The sequence below is a fragment of the Zonotrichia albicollis genome, chromosome 7 (genome assembly GCF_047830755.1).
Source record: "Zonotrichia albicollis isolate bZonAlb1 chromosome 7, bZonAlb1.hap1, whole genome shotgun sequence".
NCBI lineage: Eukaryota > Metazoa > Chordata > Aves > Passeriformes > Passerellidae > Zonotrichia > Zonotrichia albicollis.
The window spans coordinates 42,745,890-42,772,059 of NC_133825.1; the positions used below are offsets into that span (position 1 = coordinate 42,745,890).

The 26,170-nt window shown below is 50.0% G+C and overlaps 1 protein-coding gene across 7 annotated transcripts in view; it reads right to left on the bottom strand.

Annotated features, from left to right (window-relative positions):
• The window catches only part of AFAP1L2 (actin filament associated protein 1 like 2), a 66,473-nt gene extending 40,745 nt beyond the window's left edge, over positions 1-25,728 (bottom strand). For 2 of the 7 annotated variants that reach the window (XM_026799692.2, XM_014275727.3), the window contains exon 1: positions 25,183-25,507. In XM_026799692.2, coding sequence (XP_026655493.2) covers positions 25,183-25,198 — 16 coding nt within the window. In that variant the 5' untranslated portion in view covers positions 25,199-25,507. Of the gene's footprint in view, positions 1-25,182 lie in introns of all 7 variants that reach the window. The other 5 variants (XM_074545265.1, XM_026799693.2, XM_005481082.4 and 2 more) reach the window with 5 other exon arrangements.
• Between the last annotated feature and the right edge of the window lie 442 nt (positions 25,729-26,170).

Here is a 26,170-nt window from a genome sequence, read left to right on the forward strand (position 1 = left end):
CGGGATTTGGGTGTCAGCTGGATGGGCTGAACTGGTCTTCCTGGACTTGCATGGGAGTTGGAAGGCTGTGTTTAGAATATGAAAGGAACTCTCCTTTGAGAACCCAGAAATGCTTGGAGGATACAGGAGCGTCACTCTAGTGCTGGGCAGCCACCACAGATATCACTGGAGCTGTACCCTCATCTCACAGAGCTCTGTGCAGCCCCACTGAAGCTTGCCAGAGTTTGAATTTAAGCCCAGAGAAGGATACTCCATATGGAAATACCAGGTTCATGCCGGCACAGATGGACAGTACAGAAATTTCCCAGTTCACATTAGATGCAGATGTCCAGCTCTGGGGATTCCAAAACACCAGAGAAAAACCAAGATGAAAGCAAAACAAATGCAAGCTGCACTTCATTGAAGCAGGAAACCGCAAACTGCTCCTTGTTCAATGGGAAGCCCAAACTCTGGGATTCTGTTTGTTTTGAACAATAAACCCCACCAGGCTAGTGCAGCCCTCCTCAAGGGCAGGAGGGACTGAGGACCAAAACCAAGCTCACACTGGGCAGCACCACAGGCAGCTCCTCTGCACACTTAACACCAATTCCTCTGGAGCTGCTCTCTCCCATTTTCTCCCATTTAAGCAATTCCCTATACATACATTATACATGCTGCTGGTGTTCCTTGGGGTAGAAGTCCCTGCAAAACTCAGTGATCTCTGAGGCTCAGGCCTGTGGACGTGGGTTTCCTGGACACTCCCATCACCATAAGGCTGGTTTTGATCAGAAATACAAGCCAGGACCTGAGGAACTTTCATGAAAAAATACTTCTATGCATCTTCACTAAGGAAAAAAAAAAAAAAACACAAAAACCACAAACCATCACTGTCCTGATGGGTCAGGATGCAGAAAAATCTTCTACTTGTTGTGTGAAAGAATAAATACCAGGATCAGACTTCTTCATGCCAGTATAGTTCACCTGGATGAGATTCATGAGGGCAGCTCCAGTGACTCCATCCCAGAGGGGTGCACAGAGCCCTCCCAGCTCCTGTTAACTGCACTAGCAGACTGAGTTTATGGCCCTTTGCATTAGCCCAAAGAGCCCAGAGCAGCTGGGAATTACCAGGCAGAGCCACAAGACTGAAAACCAGTGCTGAAAAACAAACACCCAAAGCAGGAATCACAAGGCAACCTTGAACTTCTTTTTGGAAATATTTAGGCAGGATGTCTTGCTGAGCTGACACATCTGGTTTCCAGAAGGACTTCAGCTGGGAGCTGGGCTGGACTAAAACTTTTCAGGATGCCACGAGAAGTGGGAAATGAGGAGCCTGGGACAGGCTTTCAGCTAGATGAGGAGATGGAGCTGGAGAGCCCCAAGGGGACAATTCCCAGGGCTATCCCTGCTCAGCAGGGACTTGGACATAACCTGAAGCAAAGTCCTCTAGTCCCTGCATGTACCAAGTACAGTGAGAGGGTGAGGTGAAGGTGTGTTTAACTCATCTATTTCCCCTAATCCATCACTAACAATCCATCTTTTGGCAATTCAGAAGGGCAGACCTGTACAAAGCATGGGTGTGACTGACTTGTTGATGGCCCTGGTCCAACTAAAGATGTCAAGCACAGGGTTACCCCCATCCCTTCACAGCACATCCTTGAATTCACTCTGAAGCAAGTCTGTGGTGGGTTCTGAGCCCATGCTCAGGCTGGGGGAGGGAGAGATGCCTCAGCAGCAGAGCAGGCAGGAGCATGCCTGTGCTTAGTCAGTTTAGAACCTCCCAAAGCATCCAACCCAGCTACAGAGAGGAGAGGAGCTCCTGAGATGTACACAGAGCTCATTCCTAGCATATTTCACCTTCCAGTACAGGCAGGAAGCAGGATTTTCAATAGGGCAAAAATATCTCTTCTTTCCCTTGCTACACAAAGCGTGGCTTAGGAGCACCAACCAGGTGAAAAAAACAGCTGGTACTTGCACCAACACAGCCCATCTTGCACTCTTCCCATTCAAGCAGCATCCCTTCTGCAAAAAGGGGAGAGTCTCTTGCTGTGTAATTTGTCTCTTGCTTTGTAATTAATCTCTTGCTTACCTAACAAAAAGATCATAAATCACAGCTGGTTTCCAGGTCTTCGTTATTGTCCAAGCAGCACTGACAAAGGCAAGCTCAGCACGGACCCAGGGGAGCTGGGAACACCCAGCCAGTCCCAAAATAGGAGCAGCTTGGGCACTCCCAGCTGGAGCAGGGCTGGCCCCCTCCCAGGCAGTGCTGGAGCAGTGGGTCAGGGGGTGCATTCCTGGGACAAAAATACTCTGAGAAAAAACACCCAGAGGCAGCACCAGGCCCCTGCAGAAGCCACTGGAGCTGCACTGGCCCTGTCCATGTCCAGGAGGGTATCAGGAGCCCTGGGAACAGGGCTGCTTCTCACGACATGCCTGCAGAGTGCCTGGCACTGCCTGCAGGGATGATGCTGTGATGCCCAGCAACTGTGCTGAGAGCCTGGCTGCATCAGGAGGAAGGGAGATGTGCAGCAGCACTCATTCAAAAAAACTAAAAACACACCTTAAAAAAACGGCTAAAATCAGCACAAACCCCAAGAGCAATCAGCTTGTTGCCATAGGAACAGGTTCAGTGTTATGGCAGACAGACAAGGGGTCCTGTAGGCTGAGGTCCTTCTGGTAAACTTGGGAAAATCATCAGCTTTTAATTACAAATCTGCGGGAACATCAGATATTAGTGTTTGTATTGCCACGTTACAGCTTGGCTCTGGTTAAGGCTTCCCTTGGCTCCCAAGGTGCTGGAAGACAAACATGTATTTTCTTTTCATTTCAAGATAGCTGAAAGCCACGGCCTAAGCAATGATGAGAACTGTATGTGATTAGGAATAAATGAATAAAACATTCTTAAACAAACAAACAGAAATCCCCTGGACTCAAATCCCCAACCAGAACCCTGAGGAGCCAGAGAAATGCAGCAGTGGTGGAAACCCAGAATCCCAAACTGAATCAATCCAACCTACCTAGTGCTCCAGAGCACAGTGGATTCACAGGCAGCACCTGTGAAACAGCCAGCAGGGCACAGGGGCTGCATCTGGGGTCTGGCACAGAAATTTCTGGGTCACAGCACAGTGTGCAGGTTGATTTTGCCCAGTCACAAGGCACGGTGCAGACTGGCTGCTTTGAGCTCAGGCAGATTTAGGTGACATCCATTGAGGCAGCCCTTGTTAACAGCAGGGATCCTTTGACCTGAGCAGCACATCCCAGTCACACTCACAGCACGTGAAGGAGACCTTTCCTTTATTCACCTCCCATTTCCTGCCCATTTGTTCCAGCAGCAAACTCCCTGTTCTCAGTGCGTGTGGGATAAATGGAGAGGGAAGGAGCAATCCCTCCCCTCCACTGTCTCCATTCTCCATCACACAGTATCAGGATCATGAACTGTTTCACCCTGCTCCTTCCAGGAAGGGGGAAGATTTGCAGACACAGTCCTTCTGTTGAAAACCAGCTTTTCCACAGAAAGCATGGACAGAATTAACAGCACCCTCAAGCAAGGCTGGACATGCGGTTTGCACAAAATAAAAAAACCAATCCAACTGTGCAGGGGGAACTGCCTCCCCTGGGTAAATGGCATCCCCAGGCAACTTTGCTCATTAAGAGATCAGCTGCCACAGCAGGTGGAGGAAGGAGAGATCCAGCACAACAAAGCAAACCTCCCTGCTCTGATTTTGTTGTTGAGGGGATGGAAGGGAATGTGAGGAGGCTGAAAAACAGCCACTTAACCCTGAGAACAGAACCAGCCTGGGCCCCAGCACAGGCTGCTCCACTCCAAAGTGCACCCAAGAGCAGCCCTGGTGCTCCCTCTTGCTCACCCATATGCAAGTGAGATCAGAGCCACCTTGTGCAGGCTGTAGCCAAGGCAAGAACCAGACAGAAGGGCCAGAACAGGCATCCCCACCAGCACCATGGGTGCTGCAGCATGAGTGCAACCAGCCAGCTCAGCTGTGGGCATCACAAACCTCCAAAGCTCTTGCCCCATGCAAGCCTTTTTCCATGCTTCTGTGTCTGCCCTGAGGTTTTGCAAGGAAAAAGAAGCAGATTGTCCCAGCAGTTTGATGGCTCATTGATGGTTTCCTTGAACCAGCTCCTGCCATCACCTCACAGCCAGACCCTGCTGATGTGGGCCAGAAACAGGGCCTGAGGACAGGCACGGGGTGTGGGGAACCCACCAGGCCTGGCCAAGCTCTTCCCAGTGCTGGCCTCTCCTTGTGGGTCAGAAACAGAGCCTGAGGACAGGCACAGGGTGTGGGGAGCCCACCATGGCTGGCCCAGCTCTTCCCAGGGCTGGCCTCTCCTTGTTGGCCCTGCAGCCCTCCTGGTTTATAAATACACCCAGTGCCAGGTGACTCAGCCCTGCTTCCCCCAGGATTTACAGCCAGGACACGGGCAGTGCTGCGGGGGAAGGTGCAGGGAGGGGTTTGACCATGTGAAAACAATGTCATTGTTTTGCTGGGCACACTCACAGCCTCCAGCAGGAATGCTGCAGCTGGAGAGGAGGAGCTGAGCACAGAACATCCTCCACAAGGCCCATGCAAGGTGCACAAAGCCACAGCAGACACGTGGGCCCTGCCTGGCCAGGCTCTTCAGCAGCTCTCCACCAACACAGCTGTGGGTGTCAAAGGCACTGACTCAATATACTGTAATTTAAAACAAGACTAATCCCTTCAGTTGAAAAAAAAAGAAACACCCTGAAGATTTACTTTCCCTCTCCTCCTGAAAAAAAATCAGATTACCAGGCCCTTGGCTAAGATCTGCTTTGCTGGTGGGATGGAAACCTTGACAGTGGTCACACTTAAGGAGTAACAGATGTTCCCTTCCACTAGAAGTCCTTCCTTCCTTCCCAGCTGAACTCCAGTGTGTGCAGGAGACCTGATGTGCCAGATTCTCTGTGAGGAGCATCCCAGGAACACTTCCAGACCCACAGAAGCAGGGGGCAGCCAAGGAGGATGGACATGGCCAATGCTGGGTTTGGCTGGGCTGGAGCTGACCTGGCCAGCAGCTCTGCCCACATCACCACAGCTGCCAGGGGTGGCCAGAGCTCACCTTCCTTCACAGCACAGGAATGGAAAACAGCAGCTTGGGAGGGCCTGGGAAGGGGCTGACCTGCCAAGAGAGACTTCATGCTGAACCAAGCAAATAAATAAATAGAGTGATTTTTCCCCAGCCAAGCAGAACTGCTAACAAACCACCTTTCTGTGTGACACACTTAGCAGTGCTTGAGAAAATCAGAGAGGCAGTAAATCCATTAACACAGAAAAGCCTCATCTTCCAGCCCCGACAGCACACTGTCAACACTCGAGATTTTCATCTGCAGAATAGTTTTAGAGCCACAAACTCACAGATACCTGGAGTGTTTCAAAGGCAGATGCAGCAGCATGGGATGGCTGTTGATCCATGCAGTTGTGCCATGTGTTACAGGAACACAGGCCCTGCTCCAAGGAGATAAAACTCCCTTGACTGACACAGATTTGCCACTATGTAGGATGGCTTGTGCCAAATGTGTTTAAAAACTCCTCCTCTGTTACCGAGGGTGCATCAAACACCAGCATATGTTAGGACTGTGCTAATGTGTGCTCCCAGATTAATGCACGCTCCCTGGGGCTGCTGGCCTGCTGCCATCAGGGCACACTGCTGGCTCCTGTTCATCTTGGTGTCCACCAAAAGGCTTTTGCAGAGGTGCATTCCAGCTGTTGGCTCAGCATGTGATCCCTGGGGTGATCCCTCCTCCAGGGCAGGACTTTGTCCGTCTTTCTGGAACTTCAGGAGATCCCTGCTGGCTCATTCCTTCAGGCTAGCGAGGCCCTTCCTAACGGCAGTACAACCATCAGCCCTGCTCCTGGTGTTATCTACAAACTGCCCCTTCAACCAGGGCATTAATGCAGGTGGAGAAGTGACTGGCTTCCCTGGATTCTGTGTCTCCAGCCACAGCCCACTGAGCATGGCAGATCAGCCAGTTTTTGCCTCACCTCACCATCCACTTCTTGGGCTTGTGCTTCACCAGTTTGCCTAGGAGGATGTTACAGGAGAGTGTTGAAATAAAGTCAATAAACACCCACTGCTCTCTCTTCGTTTACCAAGCTTGTTGTTAGAGTTTTACACACATCAAGACTGTGACATGGTAAGGTGCAATAAATAAAGCAAACATTTTCCCAAGCTGTCTACTCATCACAACCCAGACATAAGTAGTGAGGTGTGTTTGGGGTTATCTAGAGCGAGCAACATTGTGCATCTGTGGGTTGTTTGTATTTCTGTTTCAGGATGAAAATACAGAGATAAGAATATCCATATATCATCAGACAGACAGAATCTGGTTCCCTCACCTGTATTTCTAGATGTTGCCTTAAACCAAACAACAGATGCAGTAGATAGATACTGTGAAGGCTCATTTTAATCAGCATTCACCTGCATTTAGTTTACAGCAGAAACACTGGCACTGGGTCAAGTTACATCACACCATTCTGGCAGCATTTGAATGCCTCCCACTAATGCATCAGACTTTCTCTTTTGGCCTTCCTTTTCATGGGGTTAGAAGAACATCTTGTTCAGAAGATTTGTATAGTGTATACAAAAATCATACAAACAGGTTGATGCTTCTTTGTTAAAGCCTTGGCCTCTTGGCCTCTTGCCTGAGCTCCATCCCAAGAGAACAATTCACTCCACATTAAAGCAGCCTTGATCTGAGTTTCACCAATGGACAGGGCTGTTACAAGCAGACTGATCTATTCCACCCAGAGGAAGGAAGTCAGCTTGGAGAGCTCTTGCTATACTGACAGCCTCACTAAAATCTTTATCCCCACATATGAGCAGCTCCTGGTGACAGGCAGGAGCAGCCTTGGACTTTCTGCCCTGATGTGCACTCAGGACTCACAAAATGGCTCAACACATTGAGCTCACATGGCCTCCAACCATTCCCCCCAGGCAAGGGCCCCTTCCACACACCCCAAAGGCAAGAGTTCAGCTAGAACACAAACCATAATCTTTTTTTCTTCAGCCCCAACATTTAGCCAGTTCTTTACCTGCCTGCTAGCCCACCCATCCACAGCCACCCCTTTGGGCCATAACATCCCAGTCTGGGAACACATCTGAGCTGGACAAGACCTTCCCCACAGCTGAGTACCCCCACTGCATCCCAAGCCAGGAAATATCCAGTTTTCCATCCAGAAACAGGCTTTAAGACTGGGGAACATGTATTTCTTTTCTATTTACAGCTAACAAAATCTTTGCTTTAGAGCAGTCAAAATACTTCATGTAAACTTTTCTCTGTGTTGTGGGTAGGAAGAGAGCTGAAACAAAGCAAATCAGAATAGTTTACTCAGGGAAACACAGAAATTGCATTTGCTAGCACAAAGTCATTTTGACAGAGATCTTCTGTTTGTCTTTCCTGGTTTAACCCAGACTGACAGAGCTAGGGCCTAGTTTCCTTTAAGTCAGCGAGAGAATTTCATCAATATTCTCAGAATTTGTTTCTCATATGGAAATATCACAGACTATGTATACAATCAGTCAAAATGTATAATTTAAGAAGCATTTTTTCAGGTTGGAAATTGTGTTCAAACACAGACATTAACATCATGAGAGCTTTGGAGGGCTCAGCTCCAGCAACGAGCAGAGAATGAGAGGTCCTGTGCAAACAGGGACAGTAAATTCCCCAAAATGAGTTTGTTGGCAAAGGCAGCACAATTCCCTCCTGATTTATTTCTACATTGAAAAAGACATTCAACAGCTTTCCAGCATTAAGACATTTTCACCCCTCAGTCCAAAAAGGGCTTAGAGCTACTTCTGCCCAGTTACTGTACATTTCCACAACAGTGTGGAGCCTTGGCAGGCTTCTCATCCAGCTGGTCAGCCTCAAATCCACCAAAATGCGAGGAATAAAATATTTTTCCTCCCAAATTTCTGAGCAGCTGTTTCTCAGGAAAGACACTAGCCACTTTCAATGAATCTGCAAAGCAGCTGGGTGGGACGTAGACACTACCACTTTAACCTTGCTCACAAAGCCAGGGGTGCCTTCATCTCTCTAATGTGATTTTAGGAGGGATTATTCCTTATCACAGAGGATATTTCTTGAGTTAAGATAAACAGGCTTTCTAGAAATGCAAAAGAAATGTCTAAGGAACTATTTGCTCCCTTTGTGTTGTAGTCCCCTCTGTATTTTTTCAATAAATTCACTTTGGGAAACATCAAGGTTATTTCCATAAACCTGTAAACCTTCCAAACAAGGAACCCATAGAGCTACTGAGGTCCATGTGCTACTCTGTCCTCTTCCTTCTGCCTGCCTTTGGCTACACTGCTTCCTTGCACTTACAGTGGTGCTGATGAGCCACATCCATTCTCATTCAGGGCAAGATACATGCAGCAACGAAAGATTTGGATTTTTGTTTTGTTTTGTGGGTGTTTTCCCCCATCAGGCTGGCGAGATGAATCAGCTCAGAGGGTGGTCTGACAGTCAGAGCCAGCACAGAGCAACCAGCAGCAGTTTCTGGCTAGGGCAGAGCAGGTCCTGCAGCTCCCCTGTCCAGTGTTTGGCAGCTCAAGGTCCCCCACTCTGATGACCCACTTAGAAACCTCACTGGCTCCAACCTGCCCTTCAGGCTCTCACTGCACTGGAAACTGTCAAGGTCAGACTTTCCCACCACTTTTTATCTCATTACTCTCCCTACCTCTGGCATCTCTTAATTGGAACCACCCACACACCAAGCTCATGTGACAGCTCCATCCACTAACGTTTAACAGCTGACATTTTTCCCTGATCTGTTGATTCAGGCATGTTTTTGTACACAGTAACACTCCAGAATATCAAACCTATTTCAGGTGGGGAAAAGTCTCTCATGAAGCCCATTGCTTCCCAGCAGAAAGTCACTTCTAGTTAATACTGTGCCTGATGCTCATCACCCAAACACACCTTCAGTGAGTGCTAGCGCAGCGTCCTGAGCCCTGCCAGGGTCCCAGGCACCCAGAGCACGCACTTCTCACTAAACCCTCACAGGCTCTGTCCTCCCATTATCCTCACTTACAAGCCAGACAAGAAAGCCACCAAAATCCAACCAACCAACCATAAAAATTCCCCACAAAACCACTACACTCAGAACCTCCCCCAGGCTTCCTCCTGGCTCTCAAACCAGCAGCAGGGATGCTTGGCTGGATTCTCAGCACCAGCAAAGTGCCTGACAGCCCATGGCCACAGAAGAGCAGCTCCTGCTGAAGCCAGGCAGCTTTTCCAGGAGGGAAGCTCTTGGGCAGGGTGCACTCCTGTGCTGCCAAGCCCCTGACACTGCCCAGAGCACACCCAGGAGGATGCACTGCTGCCCCTCCTTCCCCAGGACAGTGACACCAACCAGAGCATGCTCCTGCCAAGGAGCAGGTTCTGCTGCTCCCTGCACAGCTGCCAGGCTAATGATGGCTCATTTTCAGGGACAAGCTCCAAGCTCAGCTGCTGCTGCCGCTGCCAAGCTCTGTCACAACAGAACATCAAGCACAGGACCCTGCCAGGTGCTTTGGCTGCCTGCCCTCCTCCAGGAGCTGCTCTTCTGCTCTGCATCCCTCCCCACCACATGCTGTGTCTCACAGGACCACAGTCATGCCTAGGAAGGTCAGGAGGGTCTTGGGGCACTTTTGCCATGTTATTGGTGTCCAAAACTTCTGGAGTCCCCTGCCCTGTGTGATGGTGTTTGCAGGGGTCTTAGGATGAGGGAAAAGATGAGAATCTGACTCCCTGTTTCAGAAGACTTGATTTATTATTTTATGATATATATTATATTAAAACTATACTAAAAGAATAGAAGAAAAGATTTCATCTCAGAAGGCTAGCTAAGCTAAGAATAGAAAGGAATGAATAACAAAGATTTGTGGCTCGGACAGAGAGCTGAGCCAGCTGACTGTGATTGGCCATTAATTAGAAACAACCACATGAGATCAATCCCAGATGCACCTGTTGCATTCCACAGCAGCAGATAACCATTGTTTACATTTTGTTCCTGAGGCTTCCCAGCTTCTCAGGAGAAAAAATCCTACGGAAAGGATTTCTCATAAAATGTGTCTGTGACAGCCCTGGGCACAGGGGACAGTCCTCTCTCCCCCTGCCCGTCCAGCTGGGGGTTGGGCCCCTACCTGGGCAGGGCCTTTCCAAGGCTGTCAGACCACTGTGCAGGCTGGAGGGACACACAGGTAACCTGCAGTGCAAAAGGTTCAGACAGATGAATAAAAAAAAAGGGGTTTCACTCTGACAACCAGTATGAGGTACATGAGCATCCCAGGCTCTCAATGTTTGCCACCGCATACAGATCTTCTGCCTTCAGACACCAAATGGGTTTCAGGTTATTGGAAAGCTTATTTACTCCACTGGGCTTGGATCAGGCCCATCCTACGTAAAAAAACCCACAGGTAATGGGCATGGCACATGCATGGAGCTTCCACTCCTATTAGCAGCCCTCTCTGGGACAACACAATTTTCCACCCATGCATTAAGCCAGTCCAATACTGACATCAGCTCATTTCCATTGATCCTGATTACATAATAGTGACTTAATTCTCCACAGAATTGAATTTTCCATATGTTTGGATCTTTTGCAGTTGCTACATGACTTCCTTGTTCCCTGCTGAATTTATAATTTATTATCTCTTTGTCCTATGCTTAAAAAGTATGGCCTTTGCTGCAAGCAGAAAGTTCTACAGATTTTTTTGGGGGTTCTTTGTTTCCTGATATCTTTATCACATCAATTTCCTTCCATCCAAGAGACCTCCGTGCAGTATGGACACACCTATAGCTCAAAGGATTGCCCCCAATTCTGGAGTGAAGTTCCATTCTGTTAAAACATACATTAACAGCAGCTAATACCCATCATGGCACCCAGGTCTTTAGATACATTTACTGCTATTTATAATTCATAAACATCATTTTATGAGATCTGAGTGTTGCCCAAAAGCCCCAGGTGATTGTAAAGGTTACAGTTTTATGGCAGCAGATGAAAATTCTCACTGCATGTGTCCCACCCAACAGAGAGGAATCTCTGTAAAACTATCCTGGTCCCTCAGCAGCTTCACTCAGAAAACACCCAGTACCACCTCTGGCTCAGCTCATTTCCTGCAGGACTGGAGCCCACATTCCCAGTCTCTCTGAGAACATACACATTTCCAGTGCTACTCACAAGAAAATGTTTCTCCTTTAACATCCATGCAATGCCACTGGGCAAAGCCATTAATCTTCACAATCTTCTTTTATAGCAAAGGAAATTCTATGCACTCAAGACAGGAGTAAACTGGAAGAAGGGAACATCAAAACCACATTTTAAATGATTCTATTGAAAAGGCTTGAATTCAGGGGAAAAACATAATCTAAAGGAAGGATCCCTGGGTTGAAAAAGCCTTTTCTGTGGCAGGAGAGCCACTGCCCACACTTCTAAAATATAAAATTAACCATCTGCTTCTTCATAGAAAGGAACTCCTTCTGCCTCTGCAGGCCTTTGAAAATGGGTGTTAGTTCCTGGAAATGCATCAGCAAAACAAATCATCATAATGGTATGTGCAGAGGGAAGCTGGAGAGGAAGAGAAGGATGTGATGACATCTGGGAGCTCTCCAGTGCAGGATGGGCAGCAGGTGCCACCTCCCTCCCACACAGCCCAGCATGAGAGCACCTGTGTCCCCGCTCCTTTCTCCTTGAGGAAGGAGCACAATCTGTCTGTTCCACACCTGCCAGAGGTCATTCCCCAGCTGCTCACCCTGCCTGGGGCTGCCCTGGATGCACCCCAGGAGCTGCAGGGAGCAGAGAGCTCTCCTGGCATGGGCAGTCCCTGGTGCCTGACTGAGCTCAGCCAGAGCCTGGCCAGACCCTTGCTGCCCTCCAGCCACACTCTCAGCACTTTCTGTTTCCAAGCCTTGAGCTTCTGAGCCCTCTCCAAGCACAAGCTCTGCTGTCACTCTCACAAATTGCACACGGCTGACATTGCAGTGGGACAGGCACTGCCTGCTGCGTGCAGGTGACTCTGAGCCAGAGCCAGGACAGCTCTGCTTTGGGGACAGCAGGGAATGGGGGTAGCTGCATCCTCAGCACACCTCCTGACACAGACACACTGTCTCCAGCTCTCACAGCACAGCACTGGCTGCTCTCTGGCATCAGTGAAAATGGCTTTTTGTTTGCCATGCCAAGAAAGGACATTATCTGATTCTCCCATTATATACATCCAGTCTGAGTAATCTGATGCCCTTATACATCATACCCATAAGAGCAACAGGACCTTCCAGACCATGGAATAATCCTTAGGAGAACTGAGGCAAGGGACCTCACTGGGAATATTTTGCATTTAAATGGGGAGAACACCAGAAGATGCACACTCTCCAGACCATGGGATGAACTAGATGATCTAAAGGATTTTTTTCTCTCTCTAGGAGGAGATTTATGTCACCTCTAAACCTGCACAGCTTGGGCCACCTAATCAGACTCCTATTTTGTAACAAATTCTATGACCAGGGCAACAAGACAGACCAGGTGAGTCCTGTTCCCAGGCAGGGAGCATCCTCAGCATCCCAGCTGAGCCCATTTGTCAGAGCTTTGCTACCCAACAGACTGGCTCCCTGCCCCAGCACCCTGCTCTTGCTCCCATCACTGCCCAGCTGTCAAGTCAAGCCAGCAGAACAAAAACCTTGTGAAAAGTCAAGAGCTGTCTGCTGGTGAGAAGGGGAACCAATGCCAGAGATGGTGCAGGTGAGGATGTGGGAAATAAACTCCTCAGCCCCAGCAGAAACAAACTGTTAGTAGCAGGATACTTCACAAGGCAGCTGTGCCAAAGAGGCCCCCATCACCCCCTGCATGCAGCCACCAAGAAGAACCAAGACAGATTCTTCAGGTAGAGACCCATTTGTTCTTAGCCTACACAGGACAGTGGCTCAGAACAAAATGAAGGTCAGGGGCTGGATGTAGAATAAAGCTGCAGAAATAATGAGCACCAGTGACACTTTGCTCCACACTGGGACTGCCAGCAGCCCGTGCTGCGGAGCCAGAAGTGTTTCACCACATCCCCAAGACACTGGCCACGCCGCAGGGCTCTCGCTCCATGCGAGTGTGCAGCAGGGACCCAGCCGTGCTGCAGCTGTGTTTGTTTGGCCAGCTGCAGTGCCACAGAACACAGCTGCACTGATCAGGGCTGTCACCTGGCTCGGGATGAAAGCAGCTCAGGAGCAGGATCTGGCCATCCCTGCTCTGTGCAAGTGCAGCCAGCCCAGGGACCAAGCGAGGTCTGAGCGCGGCCGCCTCCTGACCCAAAGCGCTGTCAGAGCTGACACAGGGGATGAGGCACCGGGGCAGGGTGAAGGGCAGGCAGCAGAGATGGATTATGAAGCCTGACTTGAGGCCAGGAGAGTTTTCATGCTGGCCCCACCTCTGGCTGGAGCTGCACTGCAGGAAGTCTTTCCCCTTCCTGCTCTGTGCACACTGCTCATTATTGCTATCGCAATAGGAATGATCCTACCCCACCCCCAGTCCTTTCTGACTTGAGGAAAACTCTCGGCAACCAATATCAGAAATTTTTTTTTCTCTCTTCAGAAAAACCTCCACACTTCATTTCAGATGTTTATGGTTTTCACTTTCACATAATATATGCTATGAGTGATGTGTCAAAGCCATCATAGCCTAAATCTCCAGGTTTTATTTCTAAATGCACTATAAAGAATTGCTCCCTGCTACTGACTGAGTCATCTCCTCTAGATCAAAGCCTATCCTGCTCAAACTGAAACAAAACAGTTTGGTATTTGACTCTTTCATCTAGAAGCCAGTTCTGTCTGTGCTAAGCAACACCTCCCTTTCCATATTCAAAACGGAACATTTTCCTTCCTTCTGTCAGGCTGATGGCAGAGCAGGCTTGCACATTTGTGAATAACCAACAAAAAACAACTGCATGAATGAGGAAAGGCAATTGTGCCATCAACGGGTGAAAGAAAATTTGAAATTCCATCCCAGAATCTGGTATAAGCAAGCATTCCCAGCAGCACTGTTCCATCAGGAGCTGGAAAGGCTTCAGCCTAGAGAATCAGAGAAGGTGACAGTGTCCTTGCTGAAGTGTCCACAGATGATTTGGCTGCATTTTCATAGAGCATGTCTCCAGTGTGGCAGAATCTCCTCATCTTTCATGGTCCAAATAACTAACACAGTCCAGACACTTGTCTGGAGCAAGGGTCCGCCACGTCAGTGCTATTAGCACCTGGAATTCTGAGCATGTCTGCCTGGCAAAGGACTTGTCAGCTCTACATCCCTCTTCTATAACAAATCAGCTTTAATTATGTTAAATTCAAAGGCATCTTTATGAATTGCACCAGAAATACAGTTAGGTAATGGATCAGTAAAAATTGGTAAAACTTGCAGTCAATCCAGTGTAAATCTTAGACCCAGTCTGATCTTTGTGGTCAGCCCACTGACTATGCTGGAATAACACCAGGAATTAATTTGGCCCTTCCCACCTCATCTAAATGTGGGCCAACAGACATGCATGTTTATCAGGAAAAACAAGAACATATGCTGGAAACAGAACATTTCCAAAAAAAAAACCTCAATCCAGCATGGGAACAAAAGCCAACTGCAAAGATTTTGTAGCTAACCAGAATGTCAGAATGAGATTATCTGATCAGGGTTAAATGTTAGAAGAATACCTTAAAGAACGCACTGGAGCATCATCCAGACCTACACATTTTTAATGCAGACACCGAGCAGCAAAAGGTATAAGAATGTGGGACCTGGAAGAGGTACCCAACAGTCCATGGCTCTTATCCTGGTTTTGGGACAATGCCAGCTCCAAAGGGACAGCAAACGACACTCTATTTGTGATCTTCAGTCCCTCCCACACAATGTGTGCTCAATACCCACCTGTGCTCCAGTCAGTCCCCATGGCTTCAGCATTCCTGTGGGACCGGTAACTGACCATCACAAGAATGAAAGACTGACCACAGCTGAAATGGTATCAGCACCAAATGCAAAAAAAAAACCAACAACCCAGCATATAAGCTTAGGGGATGCCATTATTTAGGCCAAAGAATTGAAGGAAGGCTGACGTAGCCAATCCAAAGAAACACCAGTGTGAAATCCTGTGCTGTTCCACACAGATTTCCAACCTTGCCTCTGGGTGCTGCCCCTCCAATTCAGGCCATGCTCTGGCTGGGCTGGACTCAGCAGGGATCAAATGGATGAACCTGCCCTCTCCTTCCTACAGCACTCCAGGTTTTTCAGCCTCAGCATGGCCCAGAGCTTGCTGCCTTTATTTCTAAGCGCAATAAAACTGTCACTGCTCTTTTGGTTTAAGAGCTCCAGTGAACTATCAGAATTAAAAATAAATCATTCTGTTTCAGGGAATGTTGAGCCTCCTGGGTCTAGAAAGCATTTGTTTCTCTTCTCAGCCAGACGTGGGAATTCAGCCTTTAGGATAAAGTATGGGAATTTTGATTGCCATTTCACTTCCCCCCACTCTGCCAACTCCCACTTCAATTTCCAGAAATAGATCTCGTCTACACTTAGGGAGCATCTGTTTGAACAACCTGATAGGAAAACTACACTGGCAGAAGTTAAGCAGTGCAGGATGCCAACAGGCTCAGGCTTCAAGCACCCTCACCCAGGTCTGCCCTGCTTCACACACTGCCAGCTCACACTGGCTCAGCACAGACCACTGCAACCCATACAAAGAGAGTCCATCAGTATTTGGCATATCCTGGTGATTAAAGCAAGAGCCCATTGAGCTGAGAGTGTGACAGCCCACCATGATCCAAGTGCTCAGATGACAGACCACATCAGCAGTGTCTCCAGAGCTGTGGATCACAGTCAGAGACAGAATTACTGTTCAACAGCCCAAAAATCAAGAGTATATGTTGGCATAACTGATACACTTTGTGACTGATTTACTGGTGAATTTTCCTAGAACCAGACCTTGGAGCTCACATAGGCTCAAACATCAGCCAAACCACACTTGGAGCATTGATAATTTTCTGACACACTTTAATCAATTACATGGTCTGCACAGAACTGCATTAGGACAGCCAGCACCAAGTCAATAATTCCTTTCAACACCTGGAAGACAACCTAGTTTCCAAGAAGCATCATCTCATAAGGGGGACAATTTCAAAGCTAAATTAAACTGATGTGGCACATAGGCAGCTAGATAATATCATCAGCTAGCACTACTCATTACAGAAAGGCAAGAGACTGTGTATGGATTTGTGTGTGCTTCCTGTAACATGACTAGTAGAGAGAAAATGGAATAAAGTTGAAGGAATAATGAAAATCTGTGTTTATATAAAATAATACCATGCTTAACTCAAGAATAAATCATTTACAAGTGCTGCTTTGCTAAATAGTTTGGTAGCTGACTTCTGTTGAAACAAGACAGGCCCTTGTGAGCAGAAACTGATTATATTATTAACTCCTTAGTGTTAGGATTACTTAAGTTATAGACAGAATCCAGTAACCCTTGGTTGGGACCATCATGGGAAGTTCAGTCCTCACATCTTCCTACAGCTTTTTCATGGCCTGGCTGGAAGAGGCGTTGCAGGATGAATTGGTGGGTGAAGGGTGAAGAAGCTGCTCTGCAGACATGACTGACTTATTCCAGAGGTCACTGGCTTTTAGGGCTTTTAGGTCACTGTGACCCTGCACTGGCTTTCAGGACTTTTAGATCACTGTGACCCTGCACAGGCTCACCAACAGCTGCATTCAGCTCTCACACTGCTGCTCAGAGGAGCAAGACACACAAGTATGTGTGCAGCACAAACAGTGGTGTGGGAGCAAACCAAAACCACCCCAAAGTGTCACATGCACATTTCACTGGTGACTGCACAGCTCTGGGGCACTTGTGACTGCCTTCCAACCAGACAGGTGAGGTTACTGAACTCCAAAAGTCCCTGCAGGCCCTGCTCTGGCTACACCTAGAGCCCCGGGCACCCAGCGCAACGTGTCCCAGATGAGGTAAACAACCCACATGGACTGGAAAAATCCAGGAGGAAAAGCACGTAGCCACCCTGCTGCCCAGCAGATTGCAGACCCCTGCAGCAGTGAATGGTGAAGCCAGAGCCACCCTGCCAGTGTGTCCCTGCTGCCTGTGACCTCAGGCTTGGGGAGAAGGGATCCTGACCACTGAAGCAGCCAGGCTTGCCTGGCACCTCCATTCAGACCTAGTGTACACAACTTCACACACAAAAGCATCTCTTAGCAAAAGAGACGCACCCCTGTGTTTGTGTAGTCAATTCCCAAGAGGGGGACAAAAAAAACCCTGGCTGTGGTTGGGTGATAGGAAAGCACATCCCACCCCTCTGCCCAGGCAACCACAGCAAGGTAAAGCCAGCTCAGCTGCTTTGTTAACTGAGCTCAATCAATCAGAGTGTTCTCTTCCTCTTTATCACATTTCAGCAGCTAGCAGGAGCAGGCAATCCTTCAGCAGATGTGGAACTGTACACTGTACAATCTGTGCACTACAATCCCAGCTCTCTGCCTGATGCTGCACTCCCCAGAGCCAGGGAGAAGTCAGAAAAGTATGGCAATAAAAAGAGCAGATGTTCCCATCGTTCAAGACTGCGTGGCACATTTTTAGAGCCTGCAGCTGAACACAGAAGATCCTTGAAGATGCTGGGTTCACACAAAGGAGACAGGACGTGCTCCCCAGGCAGGCAGCCTGGATGGAGCTGCTGATGGGATGGATAGATGGAGCAGACAGCCTCCGGATGTCACAAGGCACTGCACAAGTCTGAGCTGGCCATATCTCCACTTTTAAAGTCAATCCCAACTCCCAGACTTGTGATATTTTGCTACCACAAGTGCTGCCCCGCTAAGTGCAGCAGCCACATACCTGTTACCAGCAGGCACCAAACAGTCTCTCTGCATTCCACTGATTTCATCTCCTTCCCAGCAGGACCATCAGGAGTCAGAGCTGTTTGGCACTGGGACTGTCTGAGCATACCCATGGGTTCCTTCCAGAGATGACAAACTGACAGTGCTACTGGAAGGCTGCAGGGCTGCAGCTGGCTTGGTTGCATTCCTCAGCAGAAGAAAGCCCCAAATTTCACACACACTTGTGGAGGACTTTCAGCAAAAGCCACTTGTGACATCATGTGGCCTTGTGCAACTCAGGTTCTCTTTGAGCCAGCTCGCTCTTCCCAGCCCCAATAGCTGTCATACTCTGCAGTGACAAACAGCAATGATGAGATCTGCAGAGAGACCCTGGATCAGAGATCTCCCTGCAGATACCTTATCTCCTCTCACAGGAGCTGCACACACACTTCCCCTCCCCACCTGCCTGGGCTGGCCGCCTCAGAGCACACCAGGCTGCAGGACAGAGATCCCCTCCTTGCAGCACACCAAGACTTGCTCCCCATCTCACTCAGGCCAAGAGGGAAGGGCTCCAGCACACACTGCAACAATCTCCTGGCTCAGACCCACCTCTTTCAAAGCACTGCTGCCAAAGTGTTATGCAAACTTCTTCAAAAGGCATCCCAACTGCTTAGCTGCCACCTCTACACTCCAAACTCAGTGCCAGCTCTGGAAAGCCTCATTAATTATTAGCAAAATTGGGAATCTGAAGATATTTTTTAAAAGATTCAGTCTCCTACAACACAAAAGGAAGTAAAAAACCTCACGTGCATCACACCAGTGCTGGGGGTAGCTACTGCTGCTGGTTATCTCTGGAGGAGATTCCTCCACTCAGAAGTAAGAAGCCCACAGGCTAAACTGCCAGCTAAGACTTGTGAATCTCTATTTCCCAGGCTTTTTCTAAGCTTTGTGCCATAATTTTATCCTAAGCAGATCCACAGTGCAAAAAGAAAAAAAAAAGAAAAAGAAATACATCAGAAATTCTTTATGCAACACAGAGCACAGTCCACCCAAGGAGGGGAAATACTTTTGTTAAATTGCAAGTGGCCAAGTCTGTATGTTATGTGGGAGTTTCAGTCTGATCCCATAATTCTCAGATATTTACTTCCAGACAGAGCTGTTTACAACCAAAGACAACACTGCCATGCTCCAAACCATCCTCAGGCTTGCTTTCTATGGAATTCTGCCCATGCAGAAAGTGATAGGTCAGTGGAGGGGCAGAGGGGAAATGTATTTTAATGAGTCCTGGCCCTTGTCCTTTGAACTTCAGACCAACCCAGCACATTTCCCAGGCCTGTGGCAGGAACTGCACCACTCTCAGCTCCTCAGGCAAGGGCTGCTCTCCCAGCCTGGCCCCCCAGCCCCAAGGGAAGCCCCTCTGGGTGGCTGCAGCCCTGGCTGTCCCTTGTCCCAGCGGGGTTTGGGCTCGGGGGGCACAGTGCCAGCACCGCTGCACTGAGCTGTGCCAAAGCCCCAGCTCCTCTGGCCACCCTCAGCAACTCCTGTTTGTCTTGGAGACTTTTCCCTCCTAAAGCTCTGCTCCCTGGATTCAAGTAAATCTAGTAATTTTATTTAAAAAGAAAAAAAAGAATGTTGGGTAGCAGGGGATTGGCGGCTTCCTAATGAACACTTCTGAGCAGATTTTTCATTTGTGAGCTCCTACAGCCATTCCTTCAGTTCACACAAGGTTTTTAGCCATGCACCATAGCACACAGCAAGAAGTTTAATCCCTTTTCTTCACAGGGCAGCATACCTCTTCCAATGGAAATGCCTTCTCCAGCTACTGCCAGGGAATTCTCCAGCCCACTGACACTTCTGCCCAATCCACCACCAGCCCAGGAAGTGGCTCATGAACACCTGCACCAGCAGTTCCTTGGAACAGGACCCTGTCAGACTCATCTCTGACCCACAGAGCTCTGCTGACAGGCTGCAGCACAGACTGGACCAGTCTGTCTTGTCTGTTGACCCAAAAGAAAAGCACAAATTACTCAACTTCCATGATGAAGTAAACAATAATATGCAGGTCATCAAACTGGCTGTGTGACTGTAGGATCCCAATTCACTTGTTGGGTCTGGATCTGTGCTTCAGCCAGACAGCTTCAAAGAGGAACACCCATGCCCTGGGTGCACATGCTCTGCCTCCCCTCTGATCATTGGTGCACCTCTTAATTTTGGTTCCCCAAGACATCCCCTACAGCTCTGGGCTCTCTGGTTGCTATTGCCTGAAGATGCACTTCCCTGCATGACATTAATCCTGCCTGTCCACAGGGTACAGCAAATTAGAGTTTACAAAGAACTTATCAAAAGAACAGCATCCCTAATTTCCCTTGATGTAGGGAGGATGTTTGCAAGGACAGCATTGGCCAGTGATGAAGGAGCTTGGGATTCAGGTCCTGAATTTGCCATGAAATCTGAAGGGATTCAGACAAATCACTTATGCTTCATATGTACTTTATGTTGAGATGGAAACATTGAAGAACAAGCATGCAGCTGAGCAGGTGTCCAGAATTCAGATTTTAAAGCCTGTGTGGCTTTGGTGCTCAGCCTGGGTGACATGAGCTGCCCAGCTGCCTGCCTGCCCCCTGCCCTCCTTGCTGCTGGGAGCTGGCAGAGTCAGCCATGCCCCAGCTAGAGCAGTCCAGCAGTTTTGCATAGACACTCCCTGTGCTGCTGGCTGTGGGTGTTCAGTGGAAGCCATCAGTGAGAGCCCAGAACAATGCCCTCATTCAGGCAGAGCCTCCAGCCCCAGCCGGGCACACAGAGCCAGCTCTCAGGAGAGGGGAGCCTCTGGGGAGGAAGGGCTTTGCTTACACACAAAGGTAAAGGAAGGGCTCTTGCCCTGTCTAGGGCACTCCAAAAGCAGATGCCCAAAGGCTCAGAGCTTGTGAGCTAGCTTTTATCCTTTCCCCTCCCTCCTTCTTTTAGGAAGAAAGCTTCTCTCCTGGCTTTAGGAGCAGGGCTCTTGTTGTAGTGACACAGATGGGGCACAGATCCAGAGCAGCAGGGGTACTGCTACCCTGCCCTTCACTCCATGAATCCCTGCCCCTTGCTCTCAAGAGATGGAGGATCCCCAGGGATGATTCTGGGATATCAAAAGGAGCACTCAAACCTGGCAGTGACATGCACACCTCCCAAGGGCCATGGCTGCTGATGGAATGGGGCTGAAGCCAGCATCCCTAGAGCCCATCTGCAGTGAGCCTGCCCTGGTGTGGGGAGCACTGGAGAGCTCTGTGTGCACATAACACAGCTCAGAGCATCCTCGTGTGCCCTGTGTGAACAAGAAATGCAGCTGTGCTGGAACAGACAGAAGGGCTGTGCTGGCACAGGTGGGGTGGCTTGGAAGGGTGGGCATGGCAGATGTTAGAGACAGGCTGTGGTTTCAGTTCCAGAAAAAAGGATTCATGTCCTCAGGCCTTGCAGAGTAAATAACTCTGCACTCCTGCTGCCTATTCCCCAACAGAGCCTGCTCCATTCTCCAAAACCAGCCAGGGTCCCTCTCCCATAAGTGAGAGTTACTGTGTATGTTATGAGGTTATGCATGACACTAATTTTCATCTGCTTTTAAAAGAAGGCTCAGCCCAGCAGCTGGAAGCTGTACTGGGTTTGGCACAGAGCAGCACATTGCCCTGCTTTCTCCAGTTGCCACACCAAGACAATGAGTTAAACACAACAGCTGTGTGGACAATCAGCTGAGGAGAAACCACATATGTCTGCAGACAGACCAGATTTTGTTCATATGAATCAATCCATTTCCAGCTCTGATTAACAACAGTTTATAAAGCACCTCAGATTGTTACCAGGGTTTGTCTTTCATTCATGTATCCACTTTTCAGTCTAACCCCAAGCATATCCCTTTGTATGTGCAAGAACATGTGCCCTAGTCCTAAAGAGACCCACCCCCTTTCCCCTCCCAGTTAAAACATGTTAACTTAGCAAGCAAGCACTTCTTTCTACCAAGTCATCATTTTACTCCTTATCAACACTAACCTGTTGATTTCTGTGAAGAAGACAACCTCTCCTTCATGGGCAAACAATGTTCATCTCCTTGGGGGAGCACTGCAAACACTCCCAAGGACCCTCTGACAAGGAACATGAAGTTTGAATCTTTGCTCAACAGAGATAGTAAAACATGAATGCCAAACACTTCTCTTTGAAAACTGGGCTGGAAGGTGCTCTGATTACCATTACAGACCTCTAACACATTTAAAACATAATAATAATAACCTTACAAAACTCTCCATGCTCACATCATTAAACATTTTAGACCATGAGCATAGGGGCTGCATCACCCATGACTGAGGTGACAAGGATGTCAGTCTGAGAGGCCTTGACAGAGATGGCACGCAAATGAAGGTGTCCCCAGCCCATCCCTCAGCAGCAACAGTGCCCTCAGCACCTCCTGGGGTCTGCAGATGTTGGTCACAGACCAGCCAGCCATGTCTGACAAACGTGGTAAGGAGCAGGCAAGAATCCATAATGCCCCCAGAACAGGGAGCACAGGCTGGGACAGCTGCCATATTCAAAGGCAAAACACATGGGAAGGGGGTGAGAGCACTCACAGGAAATAGAGGAGGAGCAAGAGCAGCTCTGTCCTTGTCACTGCAGTGACCACCCTGCAGATCTCCCTCTTGTCCCCTTGGGCTGCCAGGTCTGCTGCTCTTTCTGCCTCACACACACAGTCCCTAATCACAGGGAGAAGGTGCCTTTATAAACAGCACCTTCACCAACAGCAGACATTCTCTAGGGCAGCCTGGCAGGGGAAAAACCAACCCCCTGTGCACTTCATGATTATCCTTCAGAGCTTCAGCAGCCTGAGAGGAGTCAGGAGGCAGCAGTGTCCCCTCCTGTGGAGCTGCCCTTGTGACCTCATTTGCAGTGGCTGGGAAAGGAAACCCATTCCCAGGAGGGTTTCACAATCTCTCCTTCACTTCCCACCAGGCAAGTCCAACAGCCTGAGCTCTTCCCACTGCACGGGTGCCACCCTGCCAGCCCCAGCCTCCCACCCAGCCCTGCACACCCCACCCAGCAGGATTCCTGTGGCTGCTTCACCTCCATTGAAACAGCAGAGACAGCTGCACGTGCCACCCCAGAGTCTGGATTACTGCACATCCCTGCCCGTGGTGAAAGGAAGGATGCTGCTGTTTGCTGATGATTGCAAACTTAATTTCTTAAGCAGCAGGACAGATTTTGTAGTCAAATTCATTTTCCCAGAACACCAATTCATTGCTCAACAGCCCTGTTTGAGTCTATCCACCTCCATCATTACAGGATTTCCCTGCACAAGTGGCAAGCATGAAGACTTCCCATAGCAAGGCATCAACAAGTTATCCCCACCAGAGCAGGCACATATCCCTCGTGCTTATGAATAACAACCCACTTGTCTGCCCTCTCCACCTGCTCCTCAAGGCTCCCAACTCCCCCAGCTCAGCCTTCCCCCACACCTCACCAGCTCCAGGTGGCTCCTGTCACCCCCACACTGGGGACACCTCCCAGGCACTGACCCAGCTGTGCTGTCACCTCTGGCTGCCCCACAGGGCTGGCAATGCCTCATTACCACCCCTACTCCCACACCAGCACAAATAGCCCTGGCAGGGCTCTGCCATCAGTTGTGCTCGCTATTTATTCATCACACATGTGCAGAACATCCCCGCTGCTCTGAGGGAGCAGTGTGCATGTTTAAAAAGAAATTACACAAAACATAGCTGAATCTTAATGAATCTACTGCTTTGCTACTGGAACTGAATGGAATTGTGCAGACCCTGCCAGGATGGAATAAAAAACCAAACCAACTACACAATATTTGATTTGTAATATAATCATTAAGATCGCTTTTGCAGTGTGTTATTATTGTGCTTATCAGGCACCAGTTGTAAGGAGGAAAAGGATCAGAATGCAACAGGCAGCACAGTGCCAGCCCTGTCAGAATGCTAAAGTATTGCACAGTGAAAAAACCACACAATCCTGGCAAAAGTTAACTTCACACAATATGACACCTCAACATTAGGAAATGAGCTATTAGCTCAAATGCATCCACTGAGGTGTAAGCAAACCTTTCTGGTTTGACAGCAATAAGTACAAATGGGGTCTGGCAGAAATACATTTGTTTAGTACCAAGTTCCCCACTGAAATGTTCGAGTTCCATGAGGAGGACAGCAGTTACAAGGAGAGTCCCATTTCCTCCCAATAGGTAACATTTACCGCAGGCTTTCTCCGTGCTATAAGGGGTGGATCCGCCTCCTCCAGGGGAGGTTTCTGCACATCAGCAGCAGCAGAAATCAAAGAGCACCCGCACACATCCGAGAGCTCCGTGCCCACATCCCACCTTCTCCCGCCCCAGCTGGCAAGGAGAGCTCATGTTTGGAAAGTGCCCAGGAGTGCCCACAGCAGCACAGACCGGGGATGTGCCAGGCTCGGGGCTCACCACCAAGCAGCATCAGGCAGGAAGCGCCAGAGCCATTGATTGAGGGGATATAAATGGGCTGTGGGTGACAGCCAGCCCGGATGAGAGCTGCCAGGGAGAAGGCTGCGAGCTGCTCACCTTCCCTCTCCCAAACCACCAAAACTATTTGCGTTTGGAAAACAGGACACTCAATGTCGTGCCCGTTCAGCCCGGGAGGGTGGGAAGCCCACGCAGATGGGCGGCTTAGACCAAAGACGGAACGGGCAATGCCGGACGACTGAGCGGCCCCAGAAACGCAACAAGCCGCTGCTTTTAAGTGGCAAAAAAGCTCCCGATGTCCGGATCGGATAAAACGTGAAATTTTCCCACATCTCTCTTCCTCTCCTTCCTTTCCTTCTCGGCGCCCGGTGCTGGCACGCAGGGAGTTCACATCCCCGGGTGGGACCTGCCCGCGCTGCCCCGCACCTTCCCCACCGCTCCCCCGGCCGGGCACCGCTTCCCCTCCATCCCTGAGCTGACCCTTTGGCAGGCACCGCTTCCCCTCCATCCCCGAGCTGATCCCGGCCCCGTCGCGGAGATCGCCTCCCCGGAGCCAGTTCCCGTCCCCACCATCCGTCCGCCTTTCCTCGGCGGAGCGGGACCCCGCTCTCCCCGCCCGGTCCCGCTGGCGGGACAGCTGCTCCCGGCCCGCTCCCGTAGGGACCCTTCCCCGCAGCCCATCCCGGTCCCACTCTCGGGAAACATCCCCTCGGGAACTGTCCCAGCATCCCACCGCCGCTTTCCCACGCGGGGGGACAGCATTCCTCAGCATTCCGTGTCAGGGCTCTGTCACCCCCCAAACATCGCCACCCGCAGGTCCCCAGAGCCCCCGGCGGTCCCCGAGCGAGGACACGGACACGCGAGATGCCCCCATCCCCTCACCTTTGTACTTCTCCATGGCGATGAGCGGGACCGCAGCGCAGCGACCGCCGAGGGCTCCGGGACACGACGCTGCCCGCACCCGGCTCCGATCGCAGCTGCCCCAGCCCGCCCCGCTCCGCAGGCTCCGATCGCAGCAGCAGCGCCGGCTGCCCCGGCCGGCCCCGCCCGCCCCGCCCCGCCCCGAGCCGCGCAGTTGGCCGGGATCGGCTCCGGGATCGGGGCTGCCAGCGGCACCGGCTCTGCCCTTGGGGAGAGAGCTGCGACCGCCGAGCCGACCCTGCCCGGGGCGTGGGGCCGCTCCCCGAGGGGAAGAGGCGGGCACCGGGCGCTGGGATGAGGCGGAGAGCGGCTCCTGGGGATGCCCCGGGTTTGGGATGGTGACCTCTGGCTGCAGTGCGGCTTTGGGCACGTTTGGGAAAAGCCCTTCTTATCCACGCATGGTCCCGGTGCCTTGAGCCCAGGTAGGAGCCTGCCAGACACACCTGGGCTCGGGGCTGGCAGGCTGGATGGAAAGTGGGGTTCTCCTTCCATGCCAGGGTAGTGTATCCCGGAGCCACTGAATGTGCACTCTTCTTTCCAGTGATTGCGTTAAGGCTTCCTGATAGGACCTGGCTCCTGGACAGAGCCAGTCTCGCAGGAGTGTGTCCCTCTCCTTGGGCTGCAGTGACATTTTTGCTTCATTTCTGCCGTGGCAGCCAGAACTGTCATGTCCGAAGTGCACAAATAGTAACAGAAGTGGGCATCCAGTCTGACCTCAATACGAGGCACAGGTGACAGTCTGTCCTCAGGCTAAAGTTGCGGAGACACTGAAGGAATTTAATGTGTCTGTCAATAATGAGAACATTGAAAGTAACAAACAGCAAAGTCTATGGCGGTTATAGGGGAAATTTTATCTTCAAAATTAACGTTGGTGTGGGGACAAGGGAGCCATACCTGCCTATTACAGGGCCTTTATAGCAAGAGGTGAGGATAAGGGCCTTACTTGGGT